We start from the raw sequence: 17,382 nt of genomic DNA, 5'->3' as shown, positions 1-17,382 counted from the left end.
TTTTGTATTGATAGGCAAAGGTTGAAGCAACTCTCCTGCCATGTAAATTAATTCCATCAGTGGATGCTCTTATCCTTGAAAACACTTAATCAGAGACAGCTCCATGCATAAATGAGTCCTTCAGAGGTTCACAACAGTCCAAGTAAGAGAAACGTTTGCTTCGTGGACTCATCAAGGCAGACATCTTCTTCCCATGACCTACTCCATGTGTTGTCTGCTCTCAGGGGATCTCACACCAATTTGGTTTTAAGGTTGTCACTTCAGTGGCCAGTGGAGCTGTAGGTGACAGTTCTGGCATCTGTTTAATAAGAGAAATCTGCATAGCTTGGAAGAGATTTGGCTTTTAGCCACAGGAGTACCTTGGTTTGACCAGTGAAACCTTCCTCACATTGAAAGACCTAAGAGTTTTTAGATTGATCCAAGGAGTGACCTGGGTCTTGGTTTACAGGCCCCTACTTGAAAAGAGCTGTTCAGTGAGGGTGACAAACCACTGGCTGAACAGTCCAAGGCAAAGTGGATCCTTGGGAGGCTCAAAGTCAAGTAGATCTTTCAGAAAGCTCTGCTTTATCTCAGCAGAAGTGTACACGGTGCACAACTTCCAGGCAGAAGTTCTTTGCTCTGCACTTAGCAACACCTTGTGTTAGATGGTTGGATTGGTCCCCTGTGGCCTTAGAACTTATTAATCTATAAAGGATATAGCTCCCAGCTTCACACTGGTCTCCTTCCTGCACATTTCCATCTGGTTGCCCTGAGAAAGTCTGCTAGGTCTTGGAGACTGACGTGTTCAGGTGGGACACAAACTGCAGGAGCAGTCAGACTCCTGCTTTCCCTGTCTTCAGGCTCTATTCCTGGCCCTGAGAAACCAGTCAAGAGTAAGGTAGGAGGCCCATCATCACTAATGAGTCACTAATGGGGTGGAGAAGGGTATTGCTTGTCTTGTGGCACCCCTGCTCCAAAGTGGTAGGGATGCTTGTCTGGGAAGACCAGAAGGATGTAGTGCCCCTTTGCTCCATTCCAGCAGCACAGCTGAGACCTCATCTCCTGAGAAGACAGCTGTCATCTGGGCTGTCTTTCCCGCTAAGCTGCTCACTTGGTTGCTGGGCACCCTGCAAAAAGTACAAGTAGTGCTGTTTTGAGGGCCTCAGGAGCACGGGGGAGTTTTCCCGGAGTTTGCAGTGCCTCGGGCAAGCGGGATGATGTGAGGCAGAAGCATCAGCTCTCTGTGCCCATCAGGCCTCAGCATTAATGTGCTGTTCTCCCTTGAAACATGAAGGTGGGTCTTGAGGCTGCCTTTTCCCTAGCCTGAGGAGTAGGTGGGCTGGGTGGGTGCACAGGGCTGCTGTGGGCCATCGGGGGAGGCTGGTGTGAGTAGCCTGGAGACAGCAGAGGTTTGCACAGTGTGCGTGTGGGTACATCTGCATGTGTGGGTGCATGCTGGCCACCCAGTCTGCTCTTTGCTGGTCCCAGGAGGAATACTTTGACTCCCTGTGCATTTTAAGTTGATCCTGTTCATGTTACCAAGTTTTATTTTGCTTTCTTTAAATGTTATTCTGAGTTTTTTGCCTTGCATATCATGTGTGTGACTTTTACCCAGTCAACAGCCAACGTTTGACTTGCCCACACTGCCAGCCAAAGCTGCCTTTGGAGAAGGAGCTCACTGCTGCATCCCAAGGGAAGCTGTGGAGGCCCAGTCAGAGCAAATCTCTGCTGTGATGGGCCTGTCTGCAGACAGTGGCAAAGGAAAGGCTTGCCAAGCTCCTTATGTCTCACTTGTCCTGTGTGATGGATGCCACCAAGCCCTGTGTCTACCTTATTTCCTCCATGAATTCTTTGTAGGTGTTGCTTTTTTGCTGTATCTTCCTACTCTCTTCCCTGCCACTTTTCTGCTGATTAACCAAATGAGTGTGAGGATTCACTTTTTACCCCTGCTCCCTTTCAGTATACCAGATGGCAGGGCTGATCCTGCTCTGCCTCCCCCACGTAGGCAACTGTTTGCTTCCACGCATTGCTTTGACTTCTTTTTCCTCCAGTGTAGCTCCCGTAGAAGCGGCCTGATTGCTCAGGCATCCTCTCTTCCAGCTCTGTCACTACCTCCTCTCCTCCATCTTTTGTCTCTCCAGGCATCCCAGCCCGTGCATCAGGGATGGGCCCTGCTCTCTGAGCACAGGAGTGGGCACTAAGAGTTACATGCCTGCAACTGCTTCTGCAAGCACGTGGGCCCTGTTCCCGGCAAGCAGAGGTTACCAGTGGCATTGGGAAGTCCTGCTGTCCTCAGCTTTCCCAGATCTTCTGCCACTGCCAACCTGTGCACAGCAAAGCCAAGGCACAAATTGTGGAGTCCTCTAATTACCTGAGGTCCTTGCTGCCATCTGGAGTGATGTAGGTTGTGTTCACCCTTGTGCAGGCGGTGAGCAGGCAGGTTTGTCCCTTTGCCCTGGGCAGGCTGGCTCTGATGCACTGATGGCTTGAAGGACTGCAGCATGGGGAAGGGCACCAGTCTTTTTTCAGTCATTTTCTAGATTTCTGGGTGCAGTGAAGAATGGAAGCTGCCTTTCACCTGCCATGGCAAAACAGGATACCTTTGTACTCACTCAGCAGTGAGGCCAAATGAGAGGGGGCTGCTGCTGCTGTGAGAGGGCTCCCACACTGCAGGGGCCCTGTTGCAACCAGACAGCAGTTCTGCAAGGCTGGAGAAGGGAACGGACCAGGCTGGTGTCCTGGAGATGTTTTGTCCAGGTTGTCTCTCCTTTCCCGATCCCTTTCTTCCCTCCCCCATATTTGTTTCACTGCTCTTCCCCTGTGCGCTGTACAGAGAGACTGCTTTTCATCCCAATGAGAAGCATCCACTGCCTGGATCCCATTTTTCCCCCTGTGGCCAGTTAGCTGGGACTTAGAAGTTAATGCAAACTGCAGGTGCTTTTTTGCCTGGGAGGAGACAAGACTTGCTTGCCTTCTGCTGTACAATTCCGTAGTCTAGGAAGCTACTGAGGCAGGTAACCAGTTTGGCAGTCAGTCTCAGATTCCAGGGACTCGTGCAAAGTAACACAACCACATTATTGCCTGTTCCCACTTGTTTTAGGGTACTGCTTTCAGCTGATGGTCATGATTTCAAACCCCACCAGGACAAGCTGCAGCCAACCTCAGTCACCTGCTTTCCTTACCCTCTTTTGTTTTGTCCGCTTGTCTAGGAGAGAGTTTTCACAAGCCTTCCTACAATCTGGTGTGTGATCTTCCCTTCTGCCACTCTTGCCTTCTGCAGCTTTCTACCTCTTCTGGTTTCCATCTGCTTCAGATCTTCACTGAAGGCATCTTTCTTCTCCCTACCAGTCTCTCTCTCTCACACTCCACACACACACCCCTTCCCTTACTGCCATGTGTTGTGTTTGGTAAAGTGAGCGTCCAGAACTGCTTTGGAAAGACGTGTTCTCTGATGCAGAACAGCATTTCTGTCTCCATGCTGTTCATCTGGCCTTCAAATACAAATTGCCCCTTTGATAGTCTGTGTGGAAGGCAGGCAGTTGTCCATGTGTTTGTTCGGTGCTCCGTTGGCTGGGTAAAAGTTCCCTTTGCGTTTTGGTTTGTCCTTCCACTCATTTCCCTTCATTTCCCCACTTCATTTATTTATCCCCAGCCCCCTCCGCCCCACCCCAAGAAGTCGAGTGTGTAAGCACCAGCTCCACCACCATCCGGGTAAGTTGGGTGCCACCGCCTGCCCAGAGCCGCAATGGGGTCATCACCCAGTACTCCATTGCCTACCAGGCAGTGGAAGGAGATGACAACACCAAGCATGTGGTGGATGGCATTGGACGGGAGCATTCCAGCTGGGAGATCAAGGACCTGGAGAAATGGACCGAGTACAAGGTGTGGGTAAGGGCTCACACGGATGTGGGGCCAGGACCGGAGAGCATCCCCGTGCTCGTGCGCACTGATGAGGATGGTAGGTGATCCTGAACAGCTCCTTCAGCTTCTGCCATGGGTTAACCGGGACTCTCCTAGCAGAGTTGCTGGAAAAGGGGGAAAGGGAGCAGGGATATTGACCTGGGAGCGCCTTTGAAGCAGGACTGGAGGCTGTCAAGAGCAGTGCTCCAGGGAGTGGGTCTCCCCAGTTGCCCTGGAGTGGATTAGGTGAATTGCTCTGCTGGCCCTTGGTCTGCCTCCAGGCTGTGTCAGGTGTCCCAGCATGGTCCCACAGGGTCCTGTTGGTGTCAGCATTGCTTCCTGCCCACGCAAGAAGGCATTGCTGTGCTTTGCTGTTGTGGTTTTATAGCGTGTGGTGGATTCCTTTTTACTGAAAGTAGCAGGAGTTCTCCCAGCCAAAGGCCTTCTCACACATCGTGAGATCGGGACTTAGAGTTTACTTGTTGACCTGAAATCCAGCAAACTAAAGAGGGAAAAAGAAATCCTTTTGAAACTTGTAGATACTGCAGGAAAGCTGCTTCCTGCCCCGGCTTCCAGGCAAACCACAGCTTATATAAAGCTGCTCTTCCACTCAAGAGTCAGAATATCACACGTACAGAGCACTTTACTGGATACGACAGCTTTAAAGAGAAATTGCTTTGTATTAGCAGGGCTGTCAGTTATGTCATCACGATTTAAGCCAATTCTTTTGAAAGTGCCAGAGCTCAGGGTGACAGTAGGAGCTTCCATGGCTTCATGCTGACCCAAGAAAGCTGCAGATTTAATGGGAGAAGAAAGAGATGTGGCATCCAGGCAAAGAAAGCATGATCTCTGCATTGCCCAGTCAGTGTAGGAAATTGAAACCAGACATGTTACAGTTTCCTTAAATGGGCTGCCACTGTCCCCCACGTCTCCATGGCTCTGGAAGTGGCGTCTGGGAATGCTCGCTGACTGCATTCCTGGGCTGGCAAACACATCTGTGTGTGTCCTGCTGCCTTTATTGTTTGCCTCAGTTCTCATTCAGCAGAGTTGTAGCCCAGGGGTAGCTGTTACCCCAGAAATGTCACAGCAAGCTCTCTCAGTTAGTTTTTGGGCACTGTGGTTGGACATTCCAGCTTAGCTGTCAGGAGTGATTTCATATCCCTCTGACATGCTGATGCTCAGTAGATACCCATGATGAAGGAATGAGAAATGCTAAACTGTGATCCGAAAACAAGTTGAACTTTCTCTGTTTGGATCTCAGATGCAGCACATACTTCCCGTAGTGGGGTAGGATAAGAGTTCCTCGAAACACTGGTCTGCTCACGTTCACATCTTTTTGTGTCCCTGCAACATCCCAGTATTATGTCTTATTGAGGCCTCACTTGCCAGCAGAGCTTGACACACAGCTTCTGTCTGGTTCTCAGGGAGGATCTTGTTTTCCGCTTGGACTCCCAGCTGTGTGTGTGGGCAGGTGTCTTGCCAGGGCAGGAGAGCCCTAAGGCTTGTGCAAGGTCACTGCACTAAGTGAATTGTGTATTACAGCATAGGCTGCTCCAGGCAGAAGGGGGTAACTGTTCAAGCACAGCCCCCTCCATTCCCATACCTTCAGCTGGCCTCATGGTGCTCAAATGCTCTGTTCCTCCTTTTCACTATTTCATTTAATTATCTACAATTAAGAAGGACATCTGGGAAAAATAATGAATTGCCCTGCAGCTTAAAAACTGTGCTTACCTGCTGGGTAGCTGTTTCTTCCCACTTAGTTGGTTGAAATAGCAATACTCAGTACATCTGCTTGTCAGCTATCCATCCATAATTATCTGATACTGATTTCCTGCTGTGTTGAGAATTGGGGCATACGAGGTTCCAAACCCCTGGATTTTCCCAGGCCACTGGGAGACTGGAAAGGGTCCTACAATAGAGATGCTAGGATGGAGCCCAGGTCCTTCACTTGGCTAACAGGCACTTCCATAGCAGTGGTATCCTCTGCAGGGGGTGCACACCTCTGCTCCCAGCTGCTCCAGCCGGAAGGAGCTTTCCAGGAGCAACTGAGAAGCTAATTTTTTAGAATTGACATTTTTGTCACAGTCAATGCAAGAGCAAAAAGTAATAAGGAGGTAATTTTTCCAAATACTAAATAGGGTATAAATACATTTTTAAATGGGCCTCACCTTGCAAGAAAATTGATATTTTCTGGGCAGTGTAATTTTTCATTTTATTATCAAAAAGCATTCAGCTAGTCGTGCATGAAATACAGTCCCCAGAGCTGTCACAATCCCCACAGGCCCCTTTATCTGGCTGAGTTCAGTGACTGCTGTCACTGAGCTCTGGGTTATTGTTTTAGGATGGTGCTTTTCCCCCTCATTAACCTCTCCTTGTCACAGGGGAAGAGCATGTGTGTGCTCTGGCTGGTGGCAGGTACCAGGGCTCCCTGCAGGACAGGCTCAGCGCCCAGCCATGCTACCTGGGGCTGTTGGACTGTGTTTAGATGTACACAGAGGGGTCTGAGAGGAGGTATTGCGTCAGGCAGGATGCAAAGAAGGCTTCAAAACCCCTGACTGTGCTCCAGGGCACCCTGAGCTGCAGGGGGTTACCATATTCTTTGTATTCTGCTGTATTCTTGTATTCTTTGCTCCCCTGCTGCTGGAGATGAGAGGGATAGATGGACCTTGGATCTGATCCAGCACAGTGACTTTTATTAGGGGTGCTCCTGCATATCACAGTCATGTTCTTTCCTACTGAGAGTAGCAAAAGCGCTTGGATGCTGGGAAAGGGCCAGGGATGTGGTCACACCGAAAGACTGCAGTATGATGTCCTGGGCAGGTACAGGAAACTTGTGCCAGTAGGGCTGTCCTGGCAGTGAGGTGGAGGAAAGGTGGAGCAAAGGAGTGAGAGAGAGTGACAGTGATTGTGTGGTACCTGCTAACTGTTGTCCCGTGTGTGTTACAGTGCCCAGTGCCCCGCCACGGAAGGTGGAGGTGGAGTCTGTGAATTCGACTGCCATCCGGGTGAGCTGGAAGCTGCCCATCTCCAACAAGCAGCACGGGCAGATCCGCGGCTACCAGGTGACCTACGTGAAGCTGGAAAACAACGAGCCCCGAGGGCAGCCAGTGATCAAGGATGTCATGCTGTCAGAAGCACAGGTACAGTGTGGGGACCACGGGCTGGTGGGCGTGGCACCTTCCCTCTCTGCAGAGGGCCAGGCTGGCTGGGTCCATGTATTTCTTGGCCTCCTCTTGCAGCTCCAGAGCATGAGACTCAGCCTGCCTGAGCAAGGCAAACAGTTTGTCCCTAAACTGTCACTTACATATGGGTAAAAAAAGGAAAGAACTGCTGTAGAAATCATTTATTGGACAGTGTTCCTCTCTTACCCCTTCTCTGACATGTACTTCTCTGCCTGCCATGTCCTGTGCAGACTCCAGCTGGAACAAACTGCACTTTGCCCCATCAGTTTTTAAATGGTCAGAGTTTTAAATAAGTCTCAGGTCTGTTTCTTTCATGATGCTGACTATGTTCAGAGCAAAACTTCTGTTTCAGCAAAGTCCACCTGGCTGCTGCGTGCTTGTGGGGCGTGGGGGTGGCTCTACACCGGTGGGTGGGCACAACACACCAGGCAGGACAGCACTCCTGGCTCAGCAAAGCCTCCCTTCCCTTCCTGCTTTTGCCAGGCAGGGACTTGGTGTTGCATTGCCTCTTGAAACCAAACTGTAGGTGAAGCCAACTGAGTCTGGGTAAGGCCTAGGGAAGGAAAAAAAAAAAAAGTGAGGTGCAGGCCCACATCACCTGTAAATGACTTCGCCCTCTGCAACCCCCACACCACAATCTGTTCATACTTAGGGGATCTCCTGGACCCCTCACGGGCTGTGAGCTGCAGCCCTGTGCCCACACAGTGCTCCAAGCGTGGTTGTGCACTCTGCACACAGCCCAGCAACGTGTAGTTGCCTCTCTCCCAAGGTCCAGGGAAGTTTTTGGTGCCCTGTGTGTGATGAAATACAGCTCTTCTTAGGAGCAAGGGTCCTTCATCCTGGATGACCCCTGCTGTTCGCAACAAAGATAATCGTATAAATGAAGAACAGGATCTGCTGCTGTTGAAAGCAACGAGTAATCGATTCAGAGCTGGCTTGCTTGAATGATGCCCAATATAAATACTGGAGAGGTGCAACGATTAATTGATCTGTCTCCTGAATGCAGCTGTGAATCATTTATGCATTTGTCAGTGGGGAGTGCAGTGCACAGAGGCAGCTCTACTCCCCATTCATATTCTGAAGGATAAAACTCAGTAATAATGTGGAAGGGGAAAACTTTGAAGAGTGAAAATGCTTTGAGGGTCCTTGCAGTGTTGTCTGGGGCACATCTCTGTTTATGTTTCAGATGTTGCTTTATATTAGTAGTTAGAAAAGCTGCTTACTGCCCTTTACTTATTCCAGGAGGATATAATCTTCTGTGTTGTTTGTACAATTGATGATGTGTTGTTCAGCTGGAGTTTATAGTTAATGGGTTGGTCCCAAGCGTAGGTGGGCGAAGTTGGCAATGTTTTTCTTGTTGGTATTTTCAAATATTTTATGCTTGCCCAGCCAGTTCTGCTTTCACTCCTTACTCATACATTTCAGAGAGAGAAATCCCATGCTAATGTGTAGGAATGAGGATGCCAAAGCCAGGCACTTTCGAAGGAGTGCGGGATTTTGCATTAGTTGGAATGTGTGCATCAAGGAGGCAAGTTGCTGGAAGTTTCCTGGCTTGTCAGACCACTTACCAGTCTTCTGTATTTGGTGAATTTATGTGGGAAAGTTCTTCATTTCTGTGATACTTTTTCCTGCTGTGTGTGGTGCTGAACTCATCCACTGTAGTTTTTGGATGGAAGTGAAGGTCAAAAGATAGTTGCAGAGAAGTGACTACTCTGGAGGAGTCATGTTGCTCTTGGGATAAACTGATGATGACCCGCAGGGAAGAGGTTTCACTGACTTGGCAGAAGAGATCTTTATTTCCCAAAAGAGTGAGAAGCCAGGCATGACCTGTGCTTGTGATGAAATACATCTGCTCCAGATGCTGAAGAACCCTGTAAGAGCTGCCATCTCTCAGTACAGCGGTGCATGTCTTTGCAAACAGCCAGATGAAACTTAACGAGTAGTCCTGGGAGAGTTATTTTCTGTGAAAGGAAGCAAAAAGATTCATGGGGAAACCTGTCCCTGAAGGTCACAGGATGAAGATGGCCACAGTTCAGTACTCATAAAGCTTCATAAACATTTATACCAGTGCACAAGGAGAGAATTAAACTGATTGAAAATCTTGGGGTCAGAGAAGAAATTCTGTGGACATGTAGGCAGAGCCCCTCCTCCTGCCTAGCCAAGCTGTCTGCTGATTTTGAGTAGGTATGTACCACATAATCTGCTTCCTGCAGACAGTGCAAAGACACTGATATTAAAGCTGACTCATGATTTTTTCCTTATTGAAGATGAGAAATAGAGAGAGAGTAAACGAAGATGAAAGGAAAAAGGAAAGGGAATGGAGATGTTAGCTATGCAGATAATATGGATTCTGAGCTTTCAGAACCATTTGAGTGGAAAGGACTAAAACATCAGCAGAGAATTGGGGGCCCTGGTGCTGGAGAGATCACATTTTATTTTACAGCCTCCTGCCTAGGGAGAGTAATCAGTTGTTAGGAAGGTCCTGTGATGGAGCTGAGGCCTCTCCCTCCCCTCTGTGGCTGCACCTGTGACCGATTACCTCTGTCGGGATTCTGTGTGCCTTCCACTCTAAGCTTTCACCTCCTCCTGACAGCTTGATGGACAAGAAAATGTGGCCATGCCCTGTGGAGGAGCACCCAGGGTGTGTACGACTGCAGAGCTGGGTCAGAAAGCTGCACACCTCCTGCCCGGGCCCTGCCCTTCACGGCTCAGACAGGTCCCATGGTGGGTGATGGCAGAACATTCATCTCTGTGCCCTGGGTCTTGCTCATAACACATCTGAGCACTGAGAGAACACCTTTGAAAGGAGCCCAGTGCAGGGTCTCAGCTGCACTCCACCACTCATGTAAGCCCTCACCAGCTCAGGGGAGCAAGGGAGAGCAGGGCCGTGGGACACAGGCATGAGGTTCTTTAGGGGAGAGCAGAGGCCCACCTGCTTGCCTTGGTCTCCAATCCCTGGGCAACTGCAGCGTGTTAGGAGGGGCAGTGGGCTTTAACCCCTCCATCCCTTCCCAGGTACCAGTCCTATGTGCCCTGCAGAGCTCAGTGCTGAGCAGCACCGGGTGGCAATGCTGAGCATGGTGCACAGGGCACAGAGGAGGCAGCAGGGCCCTGGGACGACAGCCCTTGCTGTTGGGGCTCCCATGGAAGCATGGCTTGTTTTCTCTTTAGAAAACTGGCAGCTAGACCCTGTGTGAACCTAGCTGTTGGCTAGTTGTGTCCTGCTCCCAGCCTGCTTGTCATCCCCTCAGACTGGAACATCTGAGGGGGACTTTGTCCCCATGCTCCCCATGTGGCCTCGACAACTGCTCCTGCCTTTGTACAGCATCTTTGCCAGGGAGTCTAATGCCTGCATTGCCCTGGGGACACAGTGTGCCCATCAGCCTTGCTGCCTACAGCTATCCAGTATGCCCAGGGAACTTTGCAGGGCTGGCTGGGTAAAGCTGGCTACAAGGAGGTCAGGCTTTGTGGAGGAAAGACTCCTGCCACCTTCTCCTCCTGCCCTTCAAAAAGAGTCATGGCAGGGGAGAGGTGTGTGCTGCCCACAAGAAGGGCTGCAGGCTCACGGGAAGATCGTGTGGTCTCTGCAGGCAACACTTCTCCATCCAGCATGCAGGCTGAGTGCACGTCGCACCAGCTTACTCCAGAAGAGCAGGAAGAAGAAATGGCAATCACTTGAAGCTGTTGGATTGAGATCAAAGGAGAAAAGGGAAGCAGAGACTTCTATTCTCCCTGGGCAGTGCCCACCCCAGGCATAACACAGAGGAATTTACAGCCTCCCTCTTTTGCTGGGTGATAGTCAAGGATCTTTATCTGAATGTATTTGGAACAACTTCTCATGCACGTGTGCTTGTCTAGGTGAGAGTCTGGTATGGGGGGGAGATGTACTCTGCTTCCTAAGTGGAACAAAACTGAAAGGCATCATCCAAGGGGCTTTTCAGCCCTCCACATCCCACAGACTGAGCACCTGAGTTTATACCCCATAGCTGGGGCTGTTGAGGAGGGCTTGAATCTGTGTTTTGCAAGAGCCTTGGTCAGGGAAAACAGCCGTTCCCTGGTGAGACATGACTACTCTGTGTTGAAGTGTAAAATGAAACATTAAGGCATTGCAGCTGCCATAAATACACACCGTTAGCTTTAGCACTTCCCCAAGCCATCCTGCCTCATACACACAGCCCTCTCTGAATTCTTTTTATGGCTGCTCCTGGGCTTTTCAGATCAATTTGTCTTACTGACCAACCTTAAACAGTTAAGAAGCAATTGAGCTAGTTTAAGGAAGGAAATGTTTTGATCTGTAGATTATATTTTAATAATGAAACTGACTTTTTACCGAGGTATTTATGCAGGCCTGACTTTTCACTGTTACTCCTCCAGCACAGATCTCAAGGCACTTCTTGGCACTCTGATCTAATGCAAGATTAAAGTCCACTGAAACATTAGAGCAAGCAGAGTTTGAACATTAAACACTTGGTCTAAAATCCTAGTAGCTGATAAACTCCCTGCTATGGTGTGAGAGGCTCCTGAGCAGCCTCCTGAGCCCAACTCTGCTCTGCTGTTCATTCCAGTGGGGTGTCACCTTCTGCTCCTGTAGCTACGTGGAGGTGAGCTGGGGTGTTACTGCCATCCATATGGCCCCCATCACCAGAGACATGCTGGACATGTAGGAGAAGTTAATTCTGGAGAAAGAGCTACCAGGCCTCATATCCTTCCACTGGCAGGATTTCTTCCAGGTTTTGGATCAGCAGGAGCAGAGTGTGTGTCTGTTGACCATGGTGTGGGCTGGCTGGCACAGGTGGGACATCAACAGCAGCGACTTGAGTTGAACTAAATGTGCAACAGTGGAAGTAGCACCAAGATGTGTGTGGAAAGAGAGCCTTTAGAGACCATAATACTTAGTAAAGGCCTCAGCTTTATAAGAAGTCTTTAGGGACAACTTGACTTCTTTGCTGAAATTTAATGTTGAGGTGATTTAGAGGAATAATTGTATTGCAGTCTCACGGCGTCAAGTAAGTGAACTATAATAAAATCTTAGAGGAACATTTCTCCAATAGCTTCTTCTTTCTGAATTTAGAGAATAAAATAGCAAATATTTTGGAAGTATGCCATGTATTTTACTGCTGAGGAGAGTACTGTACCTCTGTGATAGGTGGCAACCTGTGAAAGTCACCTCAAATAGCCTGAGTTCAAAAGGCAGCTTGTAGGTTTGATACTGTTTAGTACTTCTGTTGCACTTGTAGGTTCCCAAGCACTCTGGCAGTATTTGCTGGGCTTCCCAGGGTCCTGAGGAAGTCAGTATCTGAGCACTGTTTCACAGCTGGCAGCTCAGGCTCAGAAGCAAGGCTTGCCAGGACTCACACTGTGAGTCAGGGGCAATAATACCTATCTTCACTTTCATTTCTGTGCTTGAACCCGTGGAATGGTGCTTCCTCCAGTCAGATTTAGTAACCTGAGATGTAACGCATCACTTTGGCAGACAGAGTTTACTGTGATCTCTGCAAACCTTCCTTTGGTGCATCAATCACAAAGAACAGTGCTGTGGGCATGCATGGCAGCAGCCAAGCTCTGCTGTCTCACCACCCCGATGCAGCTTTGATGCCTCAGAACCCAAAATCCAGCCAGAAAAATTCCGAGCCCTAATTGAGCTGCCGTGGCCAGGAATCTATGTGAACTTCTGGTGGGAAATGGTTTGTGTAGAAGTTTTCCCTGCAGGGCCAAGTGAGTGTTTGCTGCTATGTAATTGGGAGTGAGAAGCTGTTTCCTCAGTACATGCACGAGTGTGAACCTCGCTTCGAGCCACGCAGCACTGTTGGAGAGGAGCAGCTTAGCGTGGAGCTCTGTGTAAGATCTCAGCCTCTCCTTCACTGTTGACAAGAGACAGCACTTCTCACTTTCCTCAAGTCCCCAGAGCATTGGTCTTGCAAGTGATACAGGAAAGAGAAGCTCTGGAAATGTTGCGTTGGTGCTTCCCTGCAGAGTTCCCTCTGAGCTTTGTGTGTTCAAGTCTTTGGTTGTCAACAAGAGATGGTGGCTGGAGGATCACTAGAACAGAAACTGGAGATCAGGCAACACAACTGTTGTGAGTGACCTATGGGGCAGGAGTCAGCCCCAGAGCCTTGTTGGTACAACCTATCCCTTCTTGCTTCTGCTTGTGGAAGAGGTAGAAAAATGCAAGCAAAGCCAGAATGGGAAAGTACTGCAGAGTTAGGAAGTGATGACCTCTTCACTCATGTGAGAAGGAAGCTCTTTGCCCCTGTTTGTGTGAATGATCTCAGATCTACTGCGCAGGCTAGCGGCATGTCAAAAATTGCTCTGTGCCACTTCTCCCCTTGGCACAGCCTGTGCCAAGTGACCCTCTGTGTATAAGTGTTGTAATTCCCCCAGCCCAGTCCTGCTAACTCCTGCTGTTGTCGTCGTCATCCCCTTCCTACATGTTGTCCCTTAAAACTCTGTGTCTCCATTTTTCTCTCCTCCTTCCTTTCTCCCCCATCAGTGGAGAGCTGAGGACTCCGTCGACCATGTAAGTACCACTTGTGTGTGTTCCAGGTTGGAAAAGAGGGGTTTGGTAATTCGATTTGTGAGTTTTGTAGACACAGTGCTGTCAAAACATTCCTTTCACTCCCTTAATGAGGCTGGAGAGTTACACTGTGAAACCTTCCACAAGCAGCAAATCCAGAGAAAATTGGCATTTAGGTTGCTCCTAAATGCAGAAAAGCAATTGACATTTCCTATAATCTGTGTATCCAGCTTGTTGCAATGCAGTTTCAGGCAGGCTCAGGTGATCGACTCGGGAGGCACATCCTACTTGGCCCACCAAGTTACATGGTAGAATTAGATATATAATCTTTAAAGCACACTGATCGTAGTCATGAGAAATAACCTACACCCTCAACTGTGACCTTTGGCTGAAACACAGATAGTAATAAGAAAACAATCACATTTAAACAGTTAAATTCAATTTTTCCAACGTAATTTTGAAATATAAATTTGGAGGAACAAACTAGGAAATGACCTTTTTAGAGTCAGCAGTTCAATTATGTGCCCTACTGTGAGCTTCCCCAGCACGATGCATTTCTCCTCCTGCTTTGTACAGAGGATCCTTGGCTTGGAGTGGCTTTGTCATGACAGCACTGTGTTTGCATTATGCAATCAGACCTTCTTTCATCCATCCCTCGTCTCTCTCCCCTCCTCCCAGCTCGCTTGCTTTGCTCCCGGTGGCATGCTTTTTGCGTGAGAATTTCTCTTTGCATGGATTTTGGGAGGAGTGAATTCTCTTGGGATGATCAGAGTCTGCAGGTTTTATGAGAGTGCTTCCCCGCGGGTCCATTGGCACCGGTCGGACTGCGCGTCCGCTCACCCGCACACACCATCTGCTGCAGGGGCGGAGTTGGGGTTGGACTCTGGTTCACACGGTGATTTTGGCGGGGTTCTTGTTGGTGCTTGTTGATACTTCTCTGGGCTGGCTGGTTCCGCAGTGGTAACACGGTGATTCTGATGAGTAAGCCTGGGTAGGTAATCTGAACCAGCAGCACTGACTGGAAATCAGCAGGTTTAATAGCGTGGGTGGTTGTGTGAGTGAGTGATGGGAGACTGGCGACGCCCTGAGAGCAACCACAGGTGCCCCTTGTACCCCTCAAGCTGGCAAGGATCCCCGGGGCAGAGATCAGGCCCCAGGAGCAGCGTCTAAGAGTACCCATGCTGCCTGTCCTCAGCAGCTCGAGCTTAACCCTCTCCATCTCTGGTCCTCTCCTTGTCCGAAGGGGTAAATAACCAACCCAGAGCCTCTGCCACCTTTTCAAGAGCTTCCCCAGCCCCTTCTCCAGCCCAGTTGTCTCTTATTCCCTGACCAAATGGGTTTGTAGTGCTGATGGCCCAGACAGTACCCACAGATGAATGCAGCTCAGGTGTACCTGCCCTGAGTTCCCAGAGCTGCTGGGAGCTGCTGAGTTAGCTCTGCTTGCTCGTTTGCAGGCCTGGCCAGCCAGGCTTGGCACACCTCACATTTCCACAGGAGGCCAGGAGGGAGGAGTGGTGCTCCCCTCTTTGATCTCAAATTGAAGTGCAGAGCCATGCCCTCCTCCTGCCCAGAGGAAGCCAGTTAGCAAGGATGCTAACACCCCACCGAGTCCGCCCCCTCCCAGACCTCCCACGATGCAGCTTTTCCCTCCAGGTCTTGCCAGTGTCTTGCACTGACCCATCCCAGCCCTGCAACACCGTGCCTGGCAAGGAGGGTGAACACGGTGCTGTAGCACTGCAGGTGCTCCCTGCCCGGGGCCCCCGCCCCTGCACTGTCTCCCTGTGCTCCCCCACGGCTCTGCTGCAAGAGACAACTTAAAAAATCCCAGAATTAGCCCCCAAGAGATTCACACAGCCAGCTGAACTGGCTTTTGCTCTGGTTCACAGCTCCACAGTACTCTTACTTTCAGGCTTCAAGCAGGACCATATCTGGATCAGATCTCCCTCTTGGCAGGAGCCGTGGGAGAGCACAAGCTGCTGACACAAGCTGCTGGTGGGTCCTGGAAAGGCCAAGTGTTAGAGACAGGGATTGAAATTAGGCAGGTGAATGTTGGAGTGGCAGCAGTTGTTTGCTGGCTCTGTGTGATGTGTGTGTTTGAGCACGGTGCATGGGTGTGAGCCAGCGAGTGTGTCAGTGTGTTGCTGTTGGAGACACTGACCCCAGTGCCCTCCTTTTGCTCACTCCGGTAACAAGTGTTTGCTCTTCTCGTTTGCCTCTTCTCTGCTGTGTGGATGTGCTCCCAGGAGACAGTCATTGGAGGCCTGCTGCCAGAAACCACCTACTCCGTCACAGTTGCTGCCTACACCACCAAGGGAGATGGTGCCCGCAGCAAGCCGAAAGTCATCACCACCACAGGGGCAGGTGAGTGTGGGGAGCAGGTGTCACAGCCTCGTAGGGGTGGTGGTAAAACCTCCCAAGAGGTGCGTGGGGAGCATGGCCAAGGCACCTGTACAGGAGGAAGGAAGAGGGCTGGAGACGCTGCAGAGGTACCTACTCTTGTGATCTCCAGCCCACGCTTACAGGCTTTGCCACTGGATCACCTGAGCAAAGTGCAGCAAACAGATGGACAGACGCTGCCAGGGCTGGTGAGAGAGCAATGAAACTCATGGGTCTGAGCTCATCTGCATAGTCCAGAGACCTGGGAAGAGGAAGCCTGAAAGTCCAGGCCCTCCCTCAGCTTTTGGAATCCTGGCCTGTCCTCACCTTGTTCCCGTAGGCAAATGCTATGTCTTGCTTCCTTTGGTGACTGCAGTGCTGCCTGGATGGCCCCTGGCACAGAGGGCTCCTAAGAGGTGCTTCTCAGCTCCCCCCAGCCATTGCTGCTGCTGTCTCCCCAGGCTTACCTAGCTGAGCCTGGCTGCTCCTAGAGCCATGGTAAAACCTGGAGTGCAACAAATCCTGCCATAGAAGTGCTGCAGACACGACTTCTAGGTCCTGGTGATCCCAGCCCAGCTCTGCTTTCTCAGTAGAGGGTCGTACCTGTGCCTAGTGCAACACAGACGCCTCGGCCTGGAGCAGGGGCACCCAGGAGTCACCAGGTGCTTTCCTCCGGATGTGGTCAAGCTTGCCTTTGGCAGTGGCACCAACTAGTTGACACTGTCTTGTCCACTCACCTTTTCCACTCACTAGACCTGTCCTACAACTGATAATCGTGCTGCTTCCCCACATCAACTGCAGGAGCAGTATTTACCACTTGTTATTTACGGGAATGCGGCTTGTGCAAACTGAGAGCGTTTGTTCCTGGTGCTTTTAGACAGGGAACAGCTTGCCATCTCCTCTGTGCTGCATATGGGGAGTTCCAGAGGTAGTTTCCACTGTCACAATCTCAAATGCTGTCTCCCTTGTGCCTCGCCGTGATGTACGCTCTGTTCATCAAATTGCTACAGCTGTCCTATAAACAGGAAAAGCTTCCTAAACGTCCCAGTGTTGCCCTGTAAACCACAATGGGTCTCCCCGTGTTATGGTGCACATTTAAGGTTAATATTTGGAATCAGCTTTGAAAATAAGGTGTCCCTTAATACTAGCTGCTGTTAGACGTATTACGAGTGCAAGGAGGATGGCACTGGCACTGGGAATGTAGTTGTATGTCTTAAATATCTACAAAACCGCCCCCGGAGCTGCCTTTGTAGAGGCTCGGCTGCAGGCCTGACCTCAAAGGGGAGCATTGGTATCGCCCTCTGATGGCAAAATCGGGCCATAATTCTGTCAAATACGGTTTCCTCTTGTGCTCATCTGTGGGCTTATACGTTTCAAAACCGTGCAAGGATATTTAACTAGGTTTGGCTACAATCCCATTTTTGTTTTCAT

The 17,382-nt window shown here is 50.1% G+C and overlaps 1 protein-coding gene across 10 annotated transcripts in view; it reads left to right on the top strand.

Annotated features, from left to right (window-relative positions):
- The window catches only part of PTPRF (protein tyrosine phosphatase receptor type F), a 287,439-nt gene that overhangs the window by 219,981 nt on the left and 50,076 nt on the right, over positions 1-17,382 (top strand). For 3 of the 10 annotated variants that reach the window (XM_018072218.2, XM_018072212.2, XM_018072213.2), the window contains exons 12-15: positions 3,632-3,937; positions 6,826-7,019; positions 13,552-13,578; positions 15,819-15,936. In XM_018072218.2, the coding sequence (XP_017927707.1) occupies positions 3,632-3,937; positions 6,826-7,019; positions 13,552-13,578; positions 15,819-15,936 (645 nt within the window). The remainder of the gene's footprint in view (positions 1-3,631; positions 3,938-6,825; positions 7,020-13,551; positions 13,579-15,818; positions 15,937-17,382) is intronic. The other 7 variants (XM_018072222.2, XM_018072221.2, XM_018072216.2 and 4 more) reach the window with 3 other exon arrangements.

Source organism: Manacus vitellinus, unplaced genomic scaffold, assembly GCF_001715985.3.
Source record: "Manacus vitellinus isolate BGI_N305 unplaced genomic scaffold, ASM171598v3 scaffold_21_pilon, whole genome shotgun sequence".
Classification (NCBI taxonomy): Eukaryota; Metazoa; Chordata; class Aves; order Passeriformes; family Pipridae; genus Manacus; species Manacus vitellinus.
This window is presented reverse-complemented; position numbering and strand designations above follow the sequence as displayed.